Below are 21,286 nucleotides of genomic sequence, written 5' to 3' on the forward strand. Positions count from 1 at the left end.
TGTTTCACCCCATTGTTAACTAGCAGTATACATAACTGCATATTTTATCTATATAATATTGATTTAGAAATTAAATGGGTAAATAGTCATATCCTCTAAATTTTGCTTGTCAAAAACCTATATTAGAACGTTCTTAGAAATTTAAATAGTGTCCTAGTAAATTACCTGCTGCTTCTGCCACATTTTATGCAACAGGTAGTGGCTTGGCACAATAAGCAGTCTCCTGGTAAATTGATGATATTCACTAGCATGCTGCCTAAATGCCTGATGCCAGTAGTGCACGCAGGGGGGGTTTTTGAGTACCTAAAAACTCATCCCCCTCCCCCAAGGGACAAAAAATGTTTTTTTCAGAGATTGAGACAGCCTCGTCTCAGTCTCTGCATCAGCTGCGAGCCACCATCCATGATCGGAGCTGCATGGCCACTGTGTGGTTAGTAGTCAGTGATTCCGCGTCAGGTGCTTTCATACTACCTGATGTGGAAGCGCTGACAGCTGAACCGGCAGGTTCTGGGCAGCGCGCCGCAATTACAATAGTCCTCACAGAGGGAGTGTGGGAGAGGAACGATCACTGCCGACCGGCACCTAGGAGGTCTGCAGCTAGCAGCAAAGCCCACACGTGTGTGTGTGCTGTGTGTATGTATGTGTGTTTGTAAGTATGCTGTATGTGTGTGTATATATGCTACAGTATGTGTATGTATGCTCTTTGTGCATGTGTTTTATGTACAGTATGCTGTGTGTATGTAAAGCGCTGTCTCACATGCATACTGGGGGAAAAAAAAAACGTACACGTCACTGAACCGGCACTCACCCAGAACCCGGCCCAGGTGCACATGCATATTATTATGTACAATCTCCCCAACTCACAGGTAGCACTACAGAACTTATGGTGTGTACACAAGGTCAGATATTCTGGTCGATATAAACTATATGGTTGATCGTTTATATTGTCCGGAATAATAGCCCCTTTCAACGACCAAACGATGGTCGATGCGTGGGCATGGATGGCCGATATTGACCATCGCCCGTGCATGCAGGCCAACCTTTTTATTATAGGGACCATTGAAGGGTAGTTATAGTAGTTTGGGGAATGGTGGATGTTCGATAACTATCATCCAGCACATGCTGGTCGATCAGACAACAATATCTGATCGTTGTCTGATCGACCTGTGTGTATGGGCCATTATGCAATTGCAACTGTGCTGTCTCATGGATCGCAGTTGCTGAAATATGCTACTGCCTTCCAAAGCATAGCCGTGCATAGGGACGGCCACTGCTGCCTCCTCATATCTGTATGATGACGTAAAACAGCGGTAACATCTATGCCAGAGGTTCTCAAACTCTGTCCTCAGGACCCCACACAGGTCACATTTGCCAGGTCACCCAGCAGAAGCACAGGTGTATTCACTACTCACTGACACATTTTAAAACTTCCACTAGTGGAACTAAATGTTTCACTGGTGGTTCTGTGAGGAGACCTGGAAAACATGAACTGTTTTGGGGTCCTGAGGACCGGGTTTGAGAACCTGTGATCTATGCAGATCGGCAGCATATTCGGCGAGTCTGACAGCCCCAAACACTGCGTCTCTCCTGACACACAGAGAGCTGTCATGCTGCGAAGGAGATCGTAATGGCTAATTTATGCACGCCCATGAAACTGTTTTAAACTCTGACACGCCTGTGTTTGCCTAGCCACCTCCCCCGTTACCTCTCCCAAATGCTGACTAATTGTCATGCTCTTTGTGAATGGATCTTCTGTGCAGGCGTAATGGCAAAACAATCGCTGCGCAAGTGCTGTGTGGTTAACAATTGCGCAATGGCAAGCAATCGCTCAATCTGTGTAAATTTCTGCATTGCGTACATCTCTGAATAAGGCCCCAAGTCCACAATGCACCTGCTGTACCCATTACACAAACACGGCAGCAGAGGCAGACACTATGGGCGGAATTCAATTGTATTCGCGGCCCGCATCTCCCGTCTAAAGTGACAGCAGATCGATGGCTGCTATACAATTGTCCAAGACGTTCGCGCTGATCGCGCCCATAGAGGTCAGGTTTAGCTGCATAAAGCAGCTAAACCCGACCAAAGTGCTGGGCGCGATCGCGAAAAGTGCTGTTTGGGCGCCAAAACATGTCACTTTTCGCACATTTCAGCTCTCATCCCCCAGGGGCTGCGAGCTGAAATGTAGCGCTGGCAGCTCATCGTGCCCGACAGGAGCAAGAAATTGAATAGCTCCGTCGGGCGCGATAGCGGCTATAAAGAATTGAATTCCGCCCTATGTGTTGGTGTTTGTTCCTCTGCAGTCACTAGTTTCTAGCGAATTAATAGGTTTCGATGTCATGAAGCTGACAAAATGCCTGTCTGCACCATGCATGCTACCGGTGATGAATCTTTACATTATAATGACCATCCATAAGACACATCCTAATAAATATAAGTCTCTTTATTGTGGAATTTTATTTTTTATTTTATTTTTTTATTTTCTTACCTATGTGCATATAGTTTGTGGCAGAATTAGTGGTCTCCCTGTACCCCCAGGTAAGGGTCATTTGTGAATATCATAATGTCTGGACCCACATTACTGGTTTTACATGTGCAAGTGCTCCTACTCCCAATCCCTGGGACAGCCTAGAATGTCAGTCCGTTTCCAGACTTGCTGGTGCACATGGAGGAAACGTCACTTCACAAGTTCAACCAGCTACCAATGTAGGCCCGCCCTGTCATTCGTTTACACCATTTCCTTTTCTCTAATAAAATACTGGGGGTTTTTTTTTTGGGGGGGGGGGGGGGGTGTTTTTTTCCCCCCATGGGCTTAATTTACAGACGTGACCTCATGCAGGGGGAGATGTACTAAGCCTTGGAGAGAGAAAGTACCAACCAATCAGCTACTAACTCACGTTACAGGCTGTGTTTGAAAAATGACAGAAGCTGATGTGTTGGTATTTTATCTCCCCTTTATTTCTAGCCAAGGCTTAGTACATGGGATACGTTCAGGATTCCGGCGTTCACAATCCCGACATTTTTTTGGAATACCTGCGCCGGGATCCCGAAGGTAAGTAGCGGGGTTAGGGGGAGGGTTAAGGTTAGGCACATAGGGACGAGGAGGATTAGGTATAGGCATCGGGGAGGAGTAGGCTAGGTATACTCTCCTCATCTGGATTCTGACAGCTGGAGTCCCGAGTGCCGGCATCCCGTACCCAACCCTTAGAACATCTATTCCACACTGTTCTCGTCATGCCAAATAGTCCCTTCTAGTGCACCAGGTCCTGTGTGACTCTGCCTCAACCAGCATCTATTTCGCTCAAAATGTGAGTCTTATTTGCATATTTGAAACAACCAGAAGCGACAAAACTGCATTGCTAGGGCACCCTGACCACTGGGACTTGCAGCATTTGTACATCTGTATGCAACTGCGTCTGAATTTGTGTGAAAAGGGCTCCGATACGGGCGTCCGCTGCTTTTTCTTCTGCCAAAGTCTGTTGTGTTTCATATGACACTTTTCACATGTGTCATACCAATTTCTATGTCTGTAAAGCATCTCTAGTACATGGAGTGGCTTTCCACTGCGTATGACATTAGATTAAGTTACAGTTAAGAAAAAAATCAGTACGCTACTCATCTCGGAGCGTCTGGGTCACGCCGGACATCTTGCATGACTGAGCAAAGACGCTAGGTGTGTGAGGACACATCTGTACTTAAGAGCGAAGGGCATAAAGAGCTGATTACATGTCATTTCTTACTGTAAAGATCGCCTACAAACGCATATTCCACCAGAAGTGCACCTGGGAGGTAAATAATGTATATTGTCTGTTATACAGACATGGACAAAGTTGTTGGCCCTTCCATGGAAAAAAAAATATATATATTTTTCTCTGAAATAACTTGAAAATGACAAAAGTAATTGGCATCCATCATTGTTTGTTCCATATTTAATATAAATCAGACTTGGCATTTAATTTTTGATCCAACAGAATATTTTATGTGATAAAGCAAATGGACAAAAATGATGGGACCCTTTAACCTAATATATTGTTGCACAACCCTTAGAGGCAATCAAGTGATTTCTGTAGATCTCAATGAGATTCCAGCACATGTCTGCAGGTAGTTTGGCCCACTCTTCCGGAGCAATCTGCTCCAGCTCCGTCGGGTTTGATGGGCTCTTTTAATGTTCGATAGGATTCAGATCAAGGCTCATAGAAGCCAGTACCACAGACCAGTATTTTGTTTATCCATTCTTGGGTGATTTTTGCTGTGTGTGTTTTGGGTCCATATCCTGTTGCAGGACCCATGACCTGAGACAGAGCTTTTCTGACACTGGGCAGTATGTTTTGCTCCAGAAAGCCATGCTGGTTTACGAGATGTCATTGTGCCCTGCACAGATTCACTGCACCCTTTGCCAGATGGAGCAAAACCGCCCCAAAACCTAACCAAGCCTCCTATGTTTCACAGTAGCTATGGTGCAAGAGCTGATGTGACTTGCCAAAAAGCTCCAGCTTTCTCTCATCTCTCCAAAGGACTTTCTCCCAGAAGTGTTGTGACGTGACAATATGCGTTTTAAAGTGTGGCTTGTTTTTTGTTTTATTTCAAAAGTGGAGTCATCCTGGGTCTTTAGTTTTGGGTCCATATCCTTGGCTCTTTCTGCCATTCTCACTCCTATTTAATCTGGGCTCGATTTTCCTCTTGCATTCGTGTCCATGGAGTTTGACTATAGTCTCATGAATTTTAAAATTCTTAATGTTTGCAACTAGTCACAGGAACATCAAGCTGCTTGGAAATGTTCTTATACATTTAACATAATTGTCTACAATTTTCTTTCTGACCCCCTCGGACATCTCTCTCCTTTTTGCTTTCTCTGGTCCATCTTCAGTGTGGTGCACACCATGATGCCCAACAGCAGAGTGACTCATATTTTTCTCCATTTAAATAGACTGAATGACTAATAGATTTAAGATGTGTGATGCTTATTCAAGAAAGCAAATTGTTTAAATTGAATTATATAATGATATTTCAATCTCTTTTCTAAGCGGTACCAACACATTTTGTCCAGGCCATTTTAGAATGTCTTTGTAAAAATAACAATTTTATCTCTCACCAGTTTCTTTGTTTTATTCTATGACAAATGCATGCAAGAACACACAAGACAATAGCTTTTAGATTCCGCACTATTCAGAAGGAATGAAGCATTATGTCTGTAGCCCAGCATTTTTTTGAGGGGTAGTGTGCTGGGGAAGGCTGGGCTCCATGACCGCTTACACAAATCAGGGAATAACCTGTAAACAGATCTTCTTTACACTTTATCTCCCAAAAATAATTCCGTCCTGCAAAATGAAGTCTAATTTAACATTGGTGCAGGAGTACTAGTGTGCCTAATGTGTACATGCCAAGGAATGCCTCTGATCCACTCTGCTCCTCCAGTGCATTCCATAAACACTGCCATCTTGTCCTGAGAATGCATGCGCTTCTTCGTAAAACCGGTTGCAAATGCACAAATACGTGGGAGATGTCACAAGCATTCGCTGTGCGGTTTACTAGTTCAGAAACAGGGATGCAGTCAGGATGTCGACGGTCGAAATGCCAACCTCTGGCTTCCCGACTGTTTAATCCCGGCAGGGGTCTAATGACGGGCGTCGAAATCCTGATGCCTGTCATTTTATCTACACCGGGAGCCTGACGCCCAGCACACCGAACGAAGTTGTGGCGGGCGCAGACAGCTGCGGGGGGAGGGTTAGGTTAGGGGCTCCCGTGGGGGACTTAGGGTTACTCACCCCCCCAGGAGGGTTAGGCTAGGGAAAGGGGCTTAGGGTTAGGCACCCCTGGGGGGAGGTTGCGGTTAGGCACCCCCCAGGAGGATTAGGCTAGGGAAAGGGGGAGTTAGGGTTAGGCACCCCTGAGGGGGAGGTTAAGGTTACACCCCTTCCCGGTAGACTTGGGTTCAGGCTGCGGGAACGGGGGAATAGTTAGCGTTTGGCACCCCTAAGGGAGTGTTGGGGGGAGAAGATTAGGGTTAGTCTACTTACTGATCAGGATTTGGATGCCTGCTGGTCTCTGCTTTTCATATCGATCCTCAGAAATAGCCCCTAATTGAGTTATGAGAGAATTTGTGTTTATTTAGGAGCCTACTGCTGTGGGGCAGCAATTCTTATCACTGAGTGAGCCACTTCCACAAGTAGGCAGCTGTCTTGACAGTCAAGGGAAGGTGAATCAGTATAGATCACCTCCTTTTTAAAAAAAATTAGTATTATTAATAAAAAAAATAAAAATAAAAAAATTTACTTTTTTCTTTGACTGCTGATATGACCAGTTTGATTTAAACCATATACACCCTGTACTCCCTGTTCTTAAACACATGCTGTCTATTGAATATTTCCCTCCCCTGCAGTCTTCACGTTTTTGTTTTTTTATTCAAATTTGTACCTGTATATCAAGTCATTAGTGAAAACTGTTGGAAGAATTCTACAATTCATTTCAATCCCCATACAGCTTTTTTTTTTTTTCCTTTTGTTTTCAACTTTATTCTGTTTGATTTAGTAGATAAGAAAATTACCATTTATATGAGATGGGGACAGTGCTGAGAATTTTGATTTTATTACTAAGCTACTTACTCTATTTTAGTATCATCGAACTGTTCTTGAATATACAAGTACAAAACGTTTGCTTTATTTTGGTGTGTTAGTGTAATTTGCCCATCCCAGATGAGTAATTTTATTTTTAGATGTTTAAAAGACAAGTAAAGAGCTGTATATGTGGGTGTGTGTATATATATATGTGTGTGTGTGTGTGTGTGTGTGTGTGTGTGTATATATGTGTGTATATGTATGTATGTATGTATATGTGTGCGTGTGTATGTATGTGTGTGTATATATATATGTATATATGTGTGTGTGTGTATATATATATATATATATATATATATATATATATATATATATATATATATTCATTCTGCACGTTCCAAGCTACAGTATATATTTTTTACCAGTTGGAGTTCATGGCAAGTATTCTAGAGGATATTTTGTAGTCTCATCATGGGTGTACTTCACGGCACAAATTATTTGCATATTTTCTCACTTTCAGATTATGAAAAAATCTTCGCTCTCCTTGAAGAAGTGCAAGGACCATCTGAAGTGCAAAAGAATTTTATTGAATTCACTATCAAGGAAGCTGCAAGGTGAGGATATACAGATTTCTCTATTTTGAGTGGAAAGTGTGTGGGTTTTGTAAGTCTTAAGGGGAGATGTATCAAATCTTGGAGAGAGAGAGAAAGTACCAATCAATCGGCTTCTAACTCCTATTTCAAACACCGCCTATGAAATGGCAGTTAGAAGCTGATTGGTACTTCATCCCTTTCCAAGGATTGATGCATCTCCCCCTGAGAGAGGAATCTAGTATGTGTGAACATTTCCAAGGGCCAAAACAGGATTTATAACCTTTTACAATAGGTTGTGTGGTGTTGCAGGGAGACTTTGAGGCTAGTTTAGGTAGCATCTGAAACTAGTATTACAAATACAGCCATGTTGTGCATTTTTGCTCATCAGGTTTAAAAAGAGAGTGTTAATACAGCACTTGGAAAGATTTCTATCCGAACTGGATTCCAACGGTCTGCCAAACATTGTGAATCATGTCAACAGCAGATAGCAGTCTGCTTAGAAGACCATGAGGACCAGAGATGAGTTTGCTGTCGCAGAAGAAAGAGAGAGGACATGGTGACCTCCAACACCTTGCATCTCGGGACACTTTCTGGCCAGAGACAGAGGACAAGCAACGGAAGGGACAGGTTTAAGAAGCTGCTCTGGGCTTCAGGACTTAACTATGAACTGTGAGGCTTTTTCTGTGTGGAGGGTGCTGCCCACAGAGCAGGCTGGAAACGATAACCATTGGTGGCCCTCCCAACAGGTGATGAATGTACTTATTTGTCAGTAGTACACTATTCTAATGCTGTAGAGAGCACTTGAGGGAGCGAGAGGCAAAACAATGCACTAGCACAGGTCAGCACCATGAACAGTAGACGTTAATTGGTGGTTTTCCAGGTGACGTTCAACTTTTGAGTCCCGGGGTGCCTGGACTGGCAGTCATTCATTGGCAATTAGTTAGGCATGCCAGGTCTTGTCGTTCAATATCTGGAGGACCTCTAGTTGGCTGTCTCTGATCTTGGTGGTGAGCTCTGCATGGCGCATCTACGAGTACATGAGGTAGCTTGTCCCATTTTCAGAATAGACTGACATTTTGTTTTGAGGGACATCAAAGACAGCCCTGTGACTGTATCCCCCTATGGGTCACTAAACAAACTACCTCAGACTCTCTTCTGTTTTGTCTGCAGACTTTAAGAAAGTGCACCTGAGACTCCCCAGGTCCCCGACTTCTTTCATCCTGTGAGCAGGACGGAGACTCGTCAGGTGGCCTTGCACCCGCTGTGCTTTGGAAGCACTAGAAAAGGAGAACTCCTTTTTTTTTTTATCTTTTTCTTTTTTGTTTTTAATTTTTTTTTTTTTGTGTACCTTTTTAATGTTCATACACAAACCATATTTTGGACAGTATTGTTGTTAGCTCTGTAATTTTTGTGATATTTTAACTTGTATATAGAGGTTTTGGTCTTGTACAGAAATATATTATATACATAAAGATATATAATAAAACTTTTTTTTATTAAATCCAAACTGATGCCTGTTGAACGATTTTTCAAATGAAAAATGAAGTATAATATTTTAGATTTATATAAATAAGTTTTAGTTTTTTTTAACGTAAACTTTTATGAAACCATTTTACAATACAGCATATAAAAACTGACAACAAACCTGGTAAAAATGTAATAAGAACAAGAAAAATAAGGTATGGAGTGAACTGGGATAAACAAGAGTTGTTGGCAGGGTCAAAGTTTACATTCGATTTGAAATGTGACAATTAGACATAAGAACAGAAAATGAGCTGAATGCACATTGAGAAACAGGAACCCAACATAAATTAAAATAGGAACGTGGCGGGGTAAGATGCTCAGTGTAATATTTTATCAGGCGATGAAGCCGAGGTGGAGTGTTTGAAATCTAGGGGGTATATTTACTAAAGTGTGTTTTTGGAAGTGAAGATGTTGCCCATAGCAACCAATCAGATTCTACTTAACACTTATCTAGCACCTTGGCGTGCTACGTGTTACATGGCAACTATATAATGCAGGCAGGTAAACCTGTATTACAATATTCTTACTGCTTAACTTTAATACAGGGAGACCATTTGGCATGTCCATAAAATACTTAATGAGTGTTTTTAGCCTCTAGTACATGAGGATATAATGGATGCTGCATGACTTAACATATTTTGCGAAGCTTTCTGCACTGCTGTTAACTCACAAATGTATAAAGCTATGAAAGTAAACTTAATACATGTTTTAATGTTGTAGTATGGGATTTCCTCATTATGAGGTGATGTCATTTGCTGTAATCCTGGTACCAACACTCTGAAGGATATATTTACTAAAGTGCAGGTTTTTAGAACCAATCAAATTCTATTTAACATTTATCTAGCACCTGCTAGAAGATAATGGCTAGGATCTGATTATTAGCTATGGGCAACATCTCCATTTCTAAAAACCCGCACTTCAGTAAATATACCCCCTAGGATCTCTCCAAATATTGGGAACAATCTTGGAGAAAGATAAGGGGGGTATTTATTTATTTATTTTTTTAAATTCTAGTATTGAGCTAGGGATGACCTAGTATCAATAAAGGATATGACTCATTATATTTCTACTATGATTTATGTTGAGAAGTGTAATTTCTGGTAAAAGGGTAAGTCCTATTCCAGTAACCAGGGGATTCATTAAAACATTTCTGCCCACAAATTCTGAATTGCTAAACCCCCTCAAAAAAACATAGATTAAGTACTGTTATACCGCCCTTATGGTTTGGCAAAGAAAGAACATGGGTTGCAGTGTTCTCCCCAGAATTTTTTTCCAGATGGGTGGAGGCCTTCGCGATTATGCACGCATCGGGAAAAGGGGTATCTCCCTTACCATTCCAGCCCGACAGGTCTAAGGCTGCTCCCCCACTGGCTTTCAGTCAAAAGTGCCCATTATACAGTGCCCCCTGTATTTGTGCCCTTTATACAGTGCCCCCTGTAGTTTTCCCATTTATATGTTGCCCCTTGTAGTTTTGCTTTGCCATTATCATTTATTTATATGGTGCCACAAGTGTTCCGCAGCGCTTTACAATGTATGAAAACAAATAGGTGACAAGACTTACAGTACAATACAGGACAAGGACATGGATAATATACATTGCCACACTAGTGACCATAACAACCACATAAGCAACAGAACATGAGCAACCAAGTGTTAGGTGCCCTAGTGGGGAGTAAAAAGTAGATTAAAGTAAAGGGAGAAGCACAAGAGGGTAGAGGGCCCTGCTCGCAAAAGCTTACATTCTAAAAGGGTACGGCAGACAAACGGGTGTGAGACAGATGGGGTAGACGGGGAGGATATACTCATGGCCAGGTCACCAAGTTGCAGCTGATGAGAGTATCCAGGATATGACTCAATTATAGACACAATATCCAGATTGTACTTTACTATTGCAGTTAATTCTGAAAATGTTATCAGCTCAGCTCCTATCATTTTAATATGCAGTGCCCCCAGGCTGAAGTAGTGCCCCCAGACTGGCCCCTTATGCAGTGCCACCAGGCTTAAATTTTGTTCCTTATGCAGTGCTAACCAGGCTTAAATAGGGTCCCTTAAATAGTGCCCCTTAGGCAGTGCCCCCAGGCTTATAGTGCCCCTTAGGCAGTGCCCCCAGGCTTATAGTGCCCCTTAGGCAGTGCCCCCAGACTGGTCCCGGTCCCAGCCCAGAACTTACCTTAACTTGCTCGCCACTCCCGCTGCCTCGCTCTGACTGCACCTAACTAGGTCCAGCAGGCACTGGGAACGCTTGTCTCTGAAGCGATCGGAGGCTTCTTTATCCTCTGGTCACTTCAGAGGCCAGCGTTCCACAGCAGGGGTCGGCGGGGGAAAGTGCCGGGTGGTAGGCTGTTTCTGCCGGGCGATGTGACCGCAGAAAACAGCCTGGGGAGAATACTGGGTTTCAGGGGAAGTTTAAGGGTGGAGGATTGAATTGGCTGCAATTGAATCCGGTTTTGGATTTACAGAGCCAATACAAAATACCCACCCATGAATTCTATAACTATATTTCAAGTGTGTGTGAAAGATTGACTTTGGTTAAACCGCGTGTATTGAAAGACTGGTAAATGAGTGTTCAAATTCACAGTAGGATTGGGAGCTGACTGAATGGACATGTCAGTGATTGTTATTAAGGGGCACCTAAACTTCTTAGTAATGTTAAAACACTCTTCCTCTCAAGTTGTGAACATTTCCCCTTCCAGACAAAAGTGAAAAATTGTAATATAAATTTGTATTTAAGAGAACTGATTAAATGCAATCTATTATGGTTGATGGGGCTGAGGAGGTCTGTATTCTAGATATCGTTAGAAGGGGGGTTTTGTGTGTGTGTATGTATGTATGTGTGTATATATATATATATATATATATATATATATATATATATGTATATATATATGTATGTGTATATGTATATATATATATATATATATATATATATATATAAAAAATTAAGTTGCAACAGATCCTGACTAATCATTCTGTACTAAATTTAGCAAAACTATTTGACTGACTGGTAATGGTTCTCAGGATTTGTGAAGGAACCCAGGATGTGATTTGCAAATAGACCCAGTGATACTTGTGATTAATTTAGTTGATTTTATTTATTTTTTCCACCATTATTTCTATAATCGGGGCAAAAAATAAGTGGCGACAAAGGACAGTCCTATTTGATCACGTTGTTTATGTCAACAGTTGTGGATAGGAACTCATTGCTAGAAATCTGAGCTGAGGTGTTTTCATACAGAATAAGTATTGCCTGTAAAAAACAAACAAACCTGGCTTGGACCTCTTAGCCATGTACAACCACTGCAATCTATCATCTGCTTTCTCAGCATCTATAAAAATAGGAACAAATATACAGGGTTAAAGGTGTGATGTGCTAGTAACTTAGACTCTTCTCGTATTTATAAGGTGTTTATCTAACCAACACAAATCCCACCTGATCTTGTTTAGCTACCTAGGGCAGAAGTGGATTAAGCTGATTAGCTATTAGTTTTGCAAATATTTTAATATCCAAAATGAGAAGTGCTTTTGGGCTGTTTTGGCAGGGCTTGGGAATTGTGGTGATTGGGTCTCTAACATTTCTTTAGGAAAAAGGTCACTTCTGGTTGCTGTATTCTTGAGCTTAATTTAGAGGTTCCCAAACACTGTACTCAAGGCTCCCCAACAGGTCAGATTTTAGAGAGCCATGGCTGAGCACAGGTGGTTAAATCAAATTGACTGAGGTACTAATTAAGTCACCTGTGTTCAAGCTTGGATATACTGTTAAGGTGCTTAAGGTGCTTTTTAGCTTTGGTGGCCTTTCTAACATCCATGCAGAGCAGAGGTTCTGCATTGTCAGGGGGTAGAGCAGGTAAATGTATTAAATCTTAATGCATTAATATCTGTCGCTGAGAGGTAGTATTGGCATTCTTAAGATTATAGAGTCCCTTGTAAAACAGAGCAAAGTGGTTTGAAAAACCTAGTCTCTGACACCAGACAAGTGTTTAATTCGATTGATCTTGTTTTAACCCATGAGTTACCGAGAAGTTTCCTTGCGTTGTTACCTAAAGTATATAATTATTGGTTTATTCAAACTATTGCTTGTCGGATATTTGCAAAAAAAAAAAAATTTTTTTTGCAAGTTTGGAGAGGCATGAAGGCAGTCAGCATTAGGAGGATGTGCTGATGCTGATAGTGCCATGTGGAGGTTTTTTGGGGTACCTCCAAGGTAAGTTAGCTCTCAGCTTTTATATGTACTGTTATCATGCAGTACATCAATTGTAATTATATGACCCAGAGTGGGTGCTACCATTATGTAGCAATAATTATTTTGGGGTGAGCATTTGGGAGTGGGGCCCCCGGGGGGGTTCTGACTGGGCCTTTCTCATGGCATCACCACTTAATTCACATAGAATACCTTTATCACTTCTCTATTTGTTTGTATATTATTTGTGTCATTTTAATTCTTTCTCATTTCATTAACACTTATTGATTTATACTTACACATCTTTTCTTTATACTTCACTATCACCTTTTTCCCTTTTTCGTGTGATGCCCTGGGGATGGCCCTTGGTTGGAAGTTTTTTGGGGTGCCTTGCTTCTCAGACGTGAACCGCTTAATGCTAGGGACGCCAGTATAGAGGAGCCTTGACGATTGGCCTGGCGCTTATTCATATATTTGCAAATGTATGTAACTAATACCTCTGAATCGCTATTATCAAGTAGGATTTAAGTATTGTTTTTGCTGCAGTGTGCTGGGGGGCAAATCTTTTTTTTTTTTCTGTGCTTATCAGATATGTAGAAGAGAAAACGCTTCAGTTTCATCATGGGCAGTCTTAAGTATAGAGTGTGGATTCTTTTTATGATGAGCTCCCAATTAGATAACTCAGGCTTTATAAGCTAGTTAAACCTTAGAATTTAACTTTCTAATCCATGCAGCAGCCTGAATAGTGGCACTGCTTATTTATGCTTTTTAGGTGTCTTCAAGGGCATTGGTTTGTATGTAATTATCTAAGCCTCATCCTCCGTAAAGGACATGGTAAGGCAACCTCTAGGGCAGTGTTTCCCATCCTCAGCCCTCAAGGCACACTAATACCCATTTTACACCGACCTAAAAATCCCAGGATTTTTGTCTGCAAGTGGATCAAAAACAGTCTCTTCAGCGCCTGAAACTACCAATGTGCTGAAACAACTTGCTGCAGTAAATGAAGGAGAAACTATGCCAACTCCACAAAGAGACACATTAAAAAGTAAATAAAATTGTGCTGGATAGAAACTGCCACCAATTGACACAGTATAATAATTTATTGTAACAAAGATATTTTGCTACACAGTAAAAACTACTGAGTAGTCACTGCAAAAATGTGTCTGTTCAGTCTGGAATATACATGGAATCAGCGCTGCTGACCATACAATGAACAAGCATATAAAAATGACTCATAAACCATACATACAACATGAAATATGCACCATAAAAATGGTAGTGAATAAAAGTTCAGCTGGATATGTATAAATGAGGCAGATGAAATCTAAGTATAGACCGGATAAGGAGAAACTGGACTTTTTCATGCTCGAGTTTCTCAAAGTGGTGGACAAAACTATTTGCTGCCTTGCTTACCTTCACGTTGTCCAGACTGAGCTCAAGAGGCTTTCCTTCCCACCAAGTACCATGAATTGAGGTTTGTGATTCACTAAGACGTGGCGTATCTGCTGATCCTGGCACACTGCATGCCTTAGTGCTTACTACTACAGCACCTGGTCCCAATATTCTAGCCGTCAGGACATTTGAGGCAGAGCGCTACAACACAGGATCACTAACAAAGTCTCTTTTGGTGTTTGAAGGAATTTATTAAAGCAGCCGATGCTTGTGCTATGAAACTAAGATGAAGGTAACTCTCATATGTTACACACGGACATTAAGCAGTCCATTGACATTTTACATGATCCTCCATTTCTCCTTATCCAGTCTATACTTACTGATTTCATCTGCCTCATTTATACATATCCAGCTGGACTTTTATTCACTACCATTTTTATGGTTCATATTTCATGTATGTATGGTTTGTGTCATTTATTTTATATGCTAGTTCAGCTGTTCCCAAACTGTGCGCCGTGGCACCCTGGGGTGCCTCGGGACACTTGCAGGGGGTGCCTCAGGTTGGTGGTCCAGCACCAAATAATTTTTTTTTTTTTTTTTTCGTCAATGTAATGTAAAAATGTGGAGAAACAGAAGCACAAACCTGTCCACCACCACATAACTGAGCATAAGGATGACTGGTAAACACAATTTACTTCACTTTACTACGTTTTTTTTATTTCTGAATATCTCAATAACAAACGTTTGGCATAGGGGTGCTGTGAAAACAATGCTGATACTCTAGGGTGCCATGATACGAAAAAGTTTGTGAATCACCGTGCTAGTTCATTGTATGATCATGTATATTCCAGACTGAACAGATACATTTTTGCGATGACTAGTCAGTTGTTTTTACTGTGTAGCTAAATCTTTTATTGTTAATATAAATTATTATACTGTGTCAGTTGGTGGCTGTTTTCTATCCGGTTCAGTTTTTTTTTTTTTTTAATGTGGAAATGAATCCACCTGGGTCCAGGGACTCGGGGATCCAACTCGGGTACTTTGCAGGGTTCGCCATGGGTCGTTCCCGTGGCACCCTGCTGTGTAAACTGTGCGATCCGGGTCACGATAATCCGGATTGTGCCGCATGCCTCCCAATTGGCCGGTTCAGTGGCGCTTGGAGATGACACTGCAATGCATGCACAGTACGCAACAATTGGCTGTCTGTGTCCGTCATGGCAATAGCGAACCTTGCTGAATCAGGCTCTTTGTGCATATAGAGCCTAATTCTGAGTCGGGAGTAAAGCAAAAAAAAAAAAAACTGTGCGCCTGGGCAAACCATGTTTCACTGCAAGAGGTGCAAATACATTTTACTTTTTTTGCATGCAGGGTAAATACCACCTGCTTTTGCATGTAGCCCACAAATGCTGGACAGCTTTATTACACTGCAATTTAGATTTGAGTTTGATCACACCCCTCTTAAGTCTAAGAGGTATATTTACTAAAGTGCGGGTTTTTAGAAGTGGAGATGTTGCCCATCAGATTCTATTTGTTTATTATTTATGTCATTTTAATTCTTCCTCATTTTATTAACACTTATTGATCATCTTTACACCTCTATACTTTACACTTCACTATCACCTTCTTTCCCCTTTTCGTGTGATGCCCTGGGGATGGTCCTTGGCTGGAATTTTTTGGAGTACCTTGTGCCTCGGACATGAACCCCTTAATGTTAGGAACGCCAGTATAGAGGAGCCTTGACGCTTGCCTGGCGCTTATTCATATATTTGCAAATGTATGTAACTAATATCTCCTGAATTTCTATTATTATGTAGGATTCAAGTATTTTTGTTGATATTGCTGCAGTGTGCTGGAGGGAATCTTCCTTTTTCTCTGTGGTTCAGTGTAAACCCCGCCCTTTACAAGCACCTGTGCATTGTCATTAAGCTGATGTGAGCAACCACCATACTTTTTGTTTGCAGATTCTACTTGACGTTTATCTAGCACCTTCTAGAAGATAATGGCTAGAATCTGGTTGCTATGGGCAACATCTCGACTTCTAAAAACCTGCACTTTAGTAAATATACACCTAAACCTCAACATTTTATACCTGCAGTGCCACATATTTTTGAGAGCGTGAATATATCAAATACGTAATGAAAAGTAAAGAATATTCCTCTGACAAAAACAGTTGCATTATTTTATAAGCTGTTGTTCCATGTACTGACATGTTAGAGCTCACATAGGGTTGCATGTTTAACATTTATAGATAAAGCAATGCTTAATGCAGCTTTGTGCTGCTTGCCATTTATAGTAGTATATGGGGAACAGCCGTCTAGTACTATAATCCATATAACTCAAAAAATTAAATTAAAATTCTAGTGATGTTTAGAAAAATAAAACAAACCTTTTTCTCATTCTTGACTTGGCTTTGTTTCAGAAAGACCCACATCTGTGAGATGTGCAGTATTATATGTGTGTGCTCAGCTGTGGGATTATATCAGGTTACTCTTTCACCCTGAGCTTGTAAAATGTAGAACCTTCATCGGATTTTCTTTTTAAGCTGGAAACTGATATGGATCCTCTGTACTATAGGCTTTTTTTTTTTCTTCATTAATCAGGGACTGATTAAAGAGCATCAGTAGTCTGGGAGGAATATGGCTAGCAGAACTCTCCGTGCCCTTTGGCCTAAGGGTGCTCCGACTGACCATCCGAGAGTTATCTGCCGCTTGCATTATTATACACAAAAGGAGGACATCCTTCGTAAAGTGCGACGATTGGATGATGGGCAGCATATTCAAATTTTTCAGTATCTTTCTTGGGTGACCCTTCTAAGCAGGAGAGCATTACAATCTCTGACTTCGGAACTCTGCAAGTTCAATATAAAGTACTGTTTGGGCCTCCTATTTAGTCTAAAAGTTTCCCACAATGGGAAATTCTGTTACAAAGGAACCCGAGGATCTTCCCTCCCTCCTGCTCCGATTTGGAAATTCCCCCAAGTGGATCTACAGGATTGGCTGAACTCTCTTCTCAGTCCTGTCCCACCTGAGCTTCTCATGATGGTGACTGGCAACTTGTGGGCCGTAGATCAGAGATGTTAAAAGGCAGAGCCTTGGTCATGGTGGTTTTGAGCTTATACAGAGAAGCTGCCCTATATTTGTCTAGTAGTTCATGAAGGGTAGGCAACGAAGAAACCAGGCTGGTTACAAACAAAAGAATATTGTCTGCAAACAGACATAATTTGTGTGTAGTCATGTCTTCTTCTACTCCAGGAAATGATGGAGAATTTCTAATTGCTGAAGCAAGTGGTTCGATAGCGAATATGTACATCAGTGGGGAAAGGGGGCATCCCTGTCTTGTACCATTCCTAATGTTTAACTGGGATGATAAAAAGCCATTGCTATAAGCCCTAGCTGTAGGGTTGCTGTATAGAGCCTTAATAGACTGTAACACAACCCCCCGAAAACCAAAACGCAGTAGTGATTTCGTATAGAAAATGCCTTCTCAGGTGATCAAACGCCTTCTCAGCGTCTAGAGATAGAAGAATGAACTCCTTGCGTTGCCTCATCAGTTCTGCCAGATCATTGTCTGATGCCTGTCTGCCACCAACTAAACCCACCTGGTCCGGATGGATCAAATGGGGAATTAAAGGGGAAAAAACGTATGGCTAACATTTTGGCATAAATTTTAATATCGGATTTGAGTAAGGCTATTGGGCAGAAGTTTGGGCAAGTAGTGGGAGGTATAGCTCGCAAAATACTTATAGAATAAGTTGGTAAACCCGTCCGGACCAGGGGACTTCCCCGCTGGAAACCTTTTAATAACAGTCAAAGTTTCTTGTTCAATCCAAGGAGCGTTTAAAGCGGCCAAGGCCTCCTCTCCTAACTGAGGAAAATGTAAGGTTATGTAGAAACGAAGAAATAGAAGCATCAGATGGCTCTGTCGTAGTACTGTTAGTATGAAGGTTATATAGTCCGGCATTATATTTAGCGAAGGCGTTGGCGATCTCAGCAGGGTTAAGTAGTTTCTTAATATTGGGTGTGATAAGATATTCAATTCTATTTCTGGCCTGACGTTTACGCAATTTACATGCTAGGAACTTGCCTGCCTTATTCCCTGAATTATAGAATTTTTGTTGAAGTATATAGTTAAAGCAGATTTCATACGAGCTAAAAATAGCTTCTGAAGCTGGTTTCAGATAGAGACCCTACACCCTTTTGAGGAGGCGAGAAGGACGGGCTCTATTTAGAGGGTCAACCTGAGCGAAGTGCAATTCTAATTCAGATTGTCTGAGCAAATATTGTCTCTTAAGACGAGAGCTTGTGTGTTGGGATGGAAGTGTCTTGTGTGTTATTAGTTGCTAGATATGATTCCAAGGCGTCCGCTAGAGGTTTAGCAACTTGAGATATCAAGGAAAACAATAAAACTATAAATAATAAAAAGGGGAAAACATTAGGAAAACTGAGAGAGCCCAAAAGGATGGGGCTACAATGTTTGCCGTAAAGAAGAAAAAACAAAAAACATGGTGGAACGTGGCCTGTCATAGACCACCCATGCAGTGTTCAATAACTAAAAACCAAAATAAGTGAACGACATAAGCATATGAGAAATTATATAATGTACATTGAGATGTAGTGCGTAGTAACCATTCAGAACCTCATTAGGGGTTAAAATTAGCACCATAGCCATTACCAGATATATACTATCACAATGTCACACACGCAAAAAACAAAATAAACGTGGAGTCGCTAAACACACAAAACTACAATATTAATGATAGTACCCAAAACTTTAAAGTATGCACAGCTTAAGACACCATAACTAATAAACATTAAACAAAGCTAGTCGAATGAAAATACACCGAAGAGGAACCCTAGATTATAACTTTGCAAAGGTAATGGGAGAATAACGCATGTATAGTCCCTCTTTCCCTTTATTAGTAGTGAATGAGTTCCTTAAACTAGCATGGTATACATATAATCACCTTTTTACTGCTCATTATAGTGTAAACACATAAAATATCAATGCAGAACAGACATAAGAGATAATTATCTTATGCGAAATCCCTGATTGTATAGAGAAACATCATTGAAATGTATTCAACATAATCAACACAATAACTGTGAGAGTGAAGTATTCTCACGTGGCTTTAGACCAGTCCTTGGATACTTGACCGCTAGCCACTGTAATATCCCATTCCGCCAGAAGCTTAACTCCAGCCTCTACGTTGGAAATAGTATATGAGGAGGACTCGTAACTAACCCGGAGCTTCACGGGGAACCCCCATGGATATGTGATGTCATTGTCTCTTAGAGCTGTGGTAATTTAGTGGAATGAGCGCCTTTTTGATAGTGGCAGCAGACAGGTCTGGAAAGATTTGAAGACCCCCAGAACGTCAGTGCCTTCAGCTTGGCGTGCAGCACGTAGAATTTGCTCTTTGAAGTGAAAAAAGTGGACCCGCATTAATGTGTCTTACGGAAAATTGCCTGGTCCTGTTCTCAGTTTGGGAAGGCAGTGGACCCTATCGATTATCAGGTCTTGAGATGCCGTAGGAACCAACCTGAGGAACAAATTTGAAACGTAATCAGGTAATTCTGCGTTTGACACTGAATCTGGGATGCCACGAATCTTCAAATTGTTTCTTCGTGATCGATCTTCCATATCTGCCATTCTATCTCTCATGGATGATACTTCGGTTTGGAGGTCAGCATGGGCTGTGAGAAGATCGTTATAAGATCATATCAGTACCTGCATTTTCACTTCTAGATTGTCGGTTAAATTTCCCAACCCCATAAGGTCAGCTCGGATAGATTGTATAGAGGTGTCCACACCCTTCAGCTCATCAGCACGGAATGCCGCAAAAACTTGGAACCGTTAAGGGAAGCGTTTACATCCAGGTCTAGACCCAAGTCAGCCGGGAAAACAGTCTCTCGGGCAGCAGACATAGAGGATGAACCCAATGCTGGGGATGGCATCTGTCCCGCTTTGGATTGAGGCATAGCCGGAAAGCGGATTGGTTTTGGCAGTTTGTGTTCTCTTGTTTTCCTAGATGGCATAGTCATGAGTAAAATGAGGAACACCAAATTGAGCCAGAGAGACGTGTCACAACTCTTTGTGGGGATAGTGACTCAAGGGGTGCAGGTCACTGCATGGGTGGGGAAAGCATTACCCTGAGAGAGACCTCATTCTTTAATCAGATTGAATCACATTTCTCACATTCATAGGTATCAAAACGGAGGCTATCCCTTTCCACAATATAGAAAGGTTGGTAATGATCACCAGGAGGCAGGTGCAAGAGATGTAGAGTTGTAGAATTTGGAACCGTTATGGCAGGGGTTTTCATGAAAACCTGCCCTGCAGCTTTGTCTATCGTCTGTGTAGAAGGCTCGCTGATCGGTCACAGTTAAGGTGGAGGCTCTAGAACAGGGGTATTCAAACTTGGCCCTCCAGCTGCTGTGGAACTACACATCCCAGCATGCACTACCACCTTTTTGATATAACAGCATGCTAAAACTATGTGCAGTGCATGCTGGGATGTGTAGTTCCACAGCATCTGGAGGGCCAAGTTTGAAGACCCCTGCTCTAGAAGCTAAAGGTTGCCCTCTGCTTCTCAGGTGGAATGTAGCCTATGGGCAATTTAGGAGAGAATCTGGGTGCCCTTTCACACCTTCAATCATACATTTGCAGCTGCCACAGCCACCGGCGGCTGCAGATCAGGCCCATGCCCTCAGGGGGGAGAGAGCTCTTTCAGGAGCAGGGGAGCCTGCATGCCTCAGCTGGGGGTAAATTGGGTGTTTGCTGGGTGGCGGGGACCATGGGTAGGCAGCAGTGGACCTGTGCTGCAGTCGTGTGCAAACCGGAAGCGGCCGTGCCCCCCGTCCAGCCGCAACTTTAGTCCGCACCTTCTGGAGCTTTAGTAGGCCCTGATAACGGGGCGCCACTTTGGCCGCTGGCTTGATGCAGGGATCAGCCCAGGCCATGGGGGGTACAGCCGCAGCCTCAAGTCGACAGGAGGCTGAAGTAATGTAGTGAGGGGCACTGGGTGAGGACCTGCCAACAGCCCAAGTGTC

The 21,286-nt window shown here is 42.0% G+C and overlaps 1 protein-coding gene across 3 annotated transcripts in view; it reads left to right on the plus strand.

Moving 5' to 3' along the window:
* LOC148534750 (integrator complex subunit 6-like) overlaps positions 1–8,591 on the plus strand; it is a 51,634-nt gene extending 43,043 nt beyond the window's left edge. The window contains exons 17-19 of one of the 3 annotated variants that reach the window (XR_015876706.1): positions 7,072–7,165; positions 7,533–7,890; positions 8,315–8,591. Coding sequence is in view for 2 of the 3 variants with exons in the window: in XM_088465758.1 (XP_088321884.1) it covers positions 7,072–7,165; positions 7,533–7,632 (194 nt within the window). In the remaining variant the exon portion in view is untranslated. Of the gene's footprint in view, positions 1–7,071; positions 7,166–7,532 lie in introns of all 3 variants that reach the window. The other 2 variants (XM_088465758.1, XM_088465759.1) reach the window with 2 other exon arrangements.
* Positions 8,592–21,286: the final 12,695 nt, after the last annotated feature.

This window comes from Taudactylus pleione, unplaced genomic scaffold (genome assembly GCF_031769625.1).
Source record: "Taudactylus pleione unplaced genomic scaffold, aTauple2 ptg000064l, whole genome shotgun sequence".
In the NCBI taxonomy this organism is placed as follows: Eukaryota; Metazoa; Chordata; class Amphibia; order Anura; family Myobatrachidae; genus Taudactylus; species Taudactylus pleione.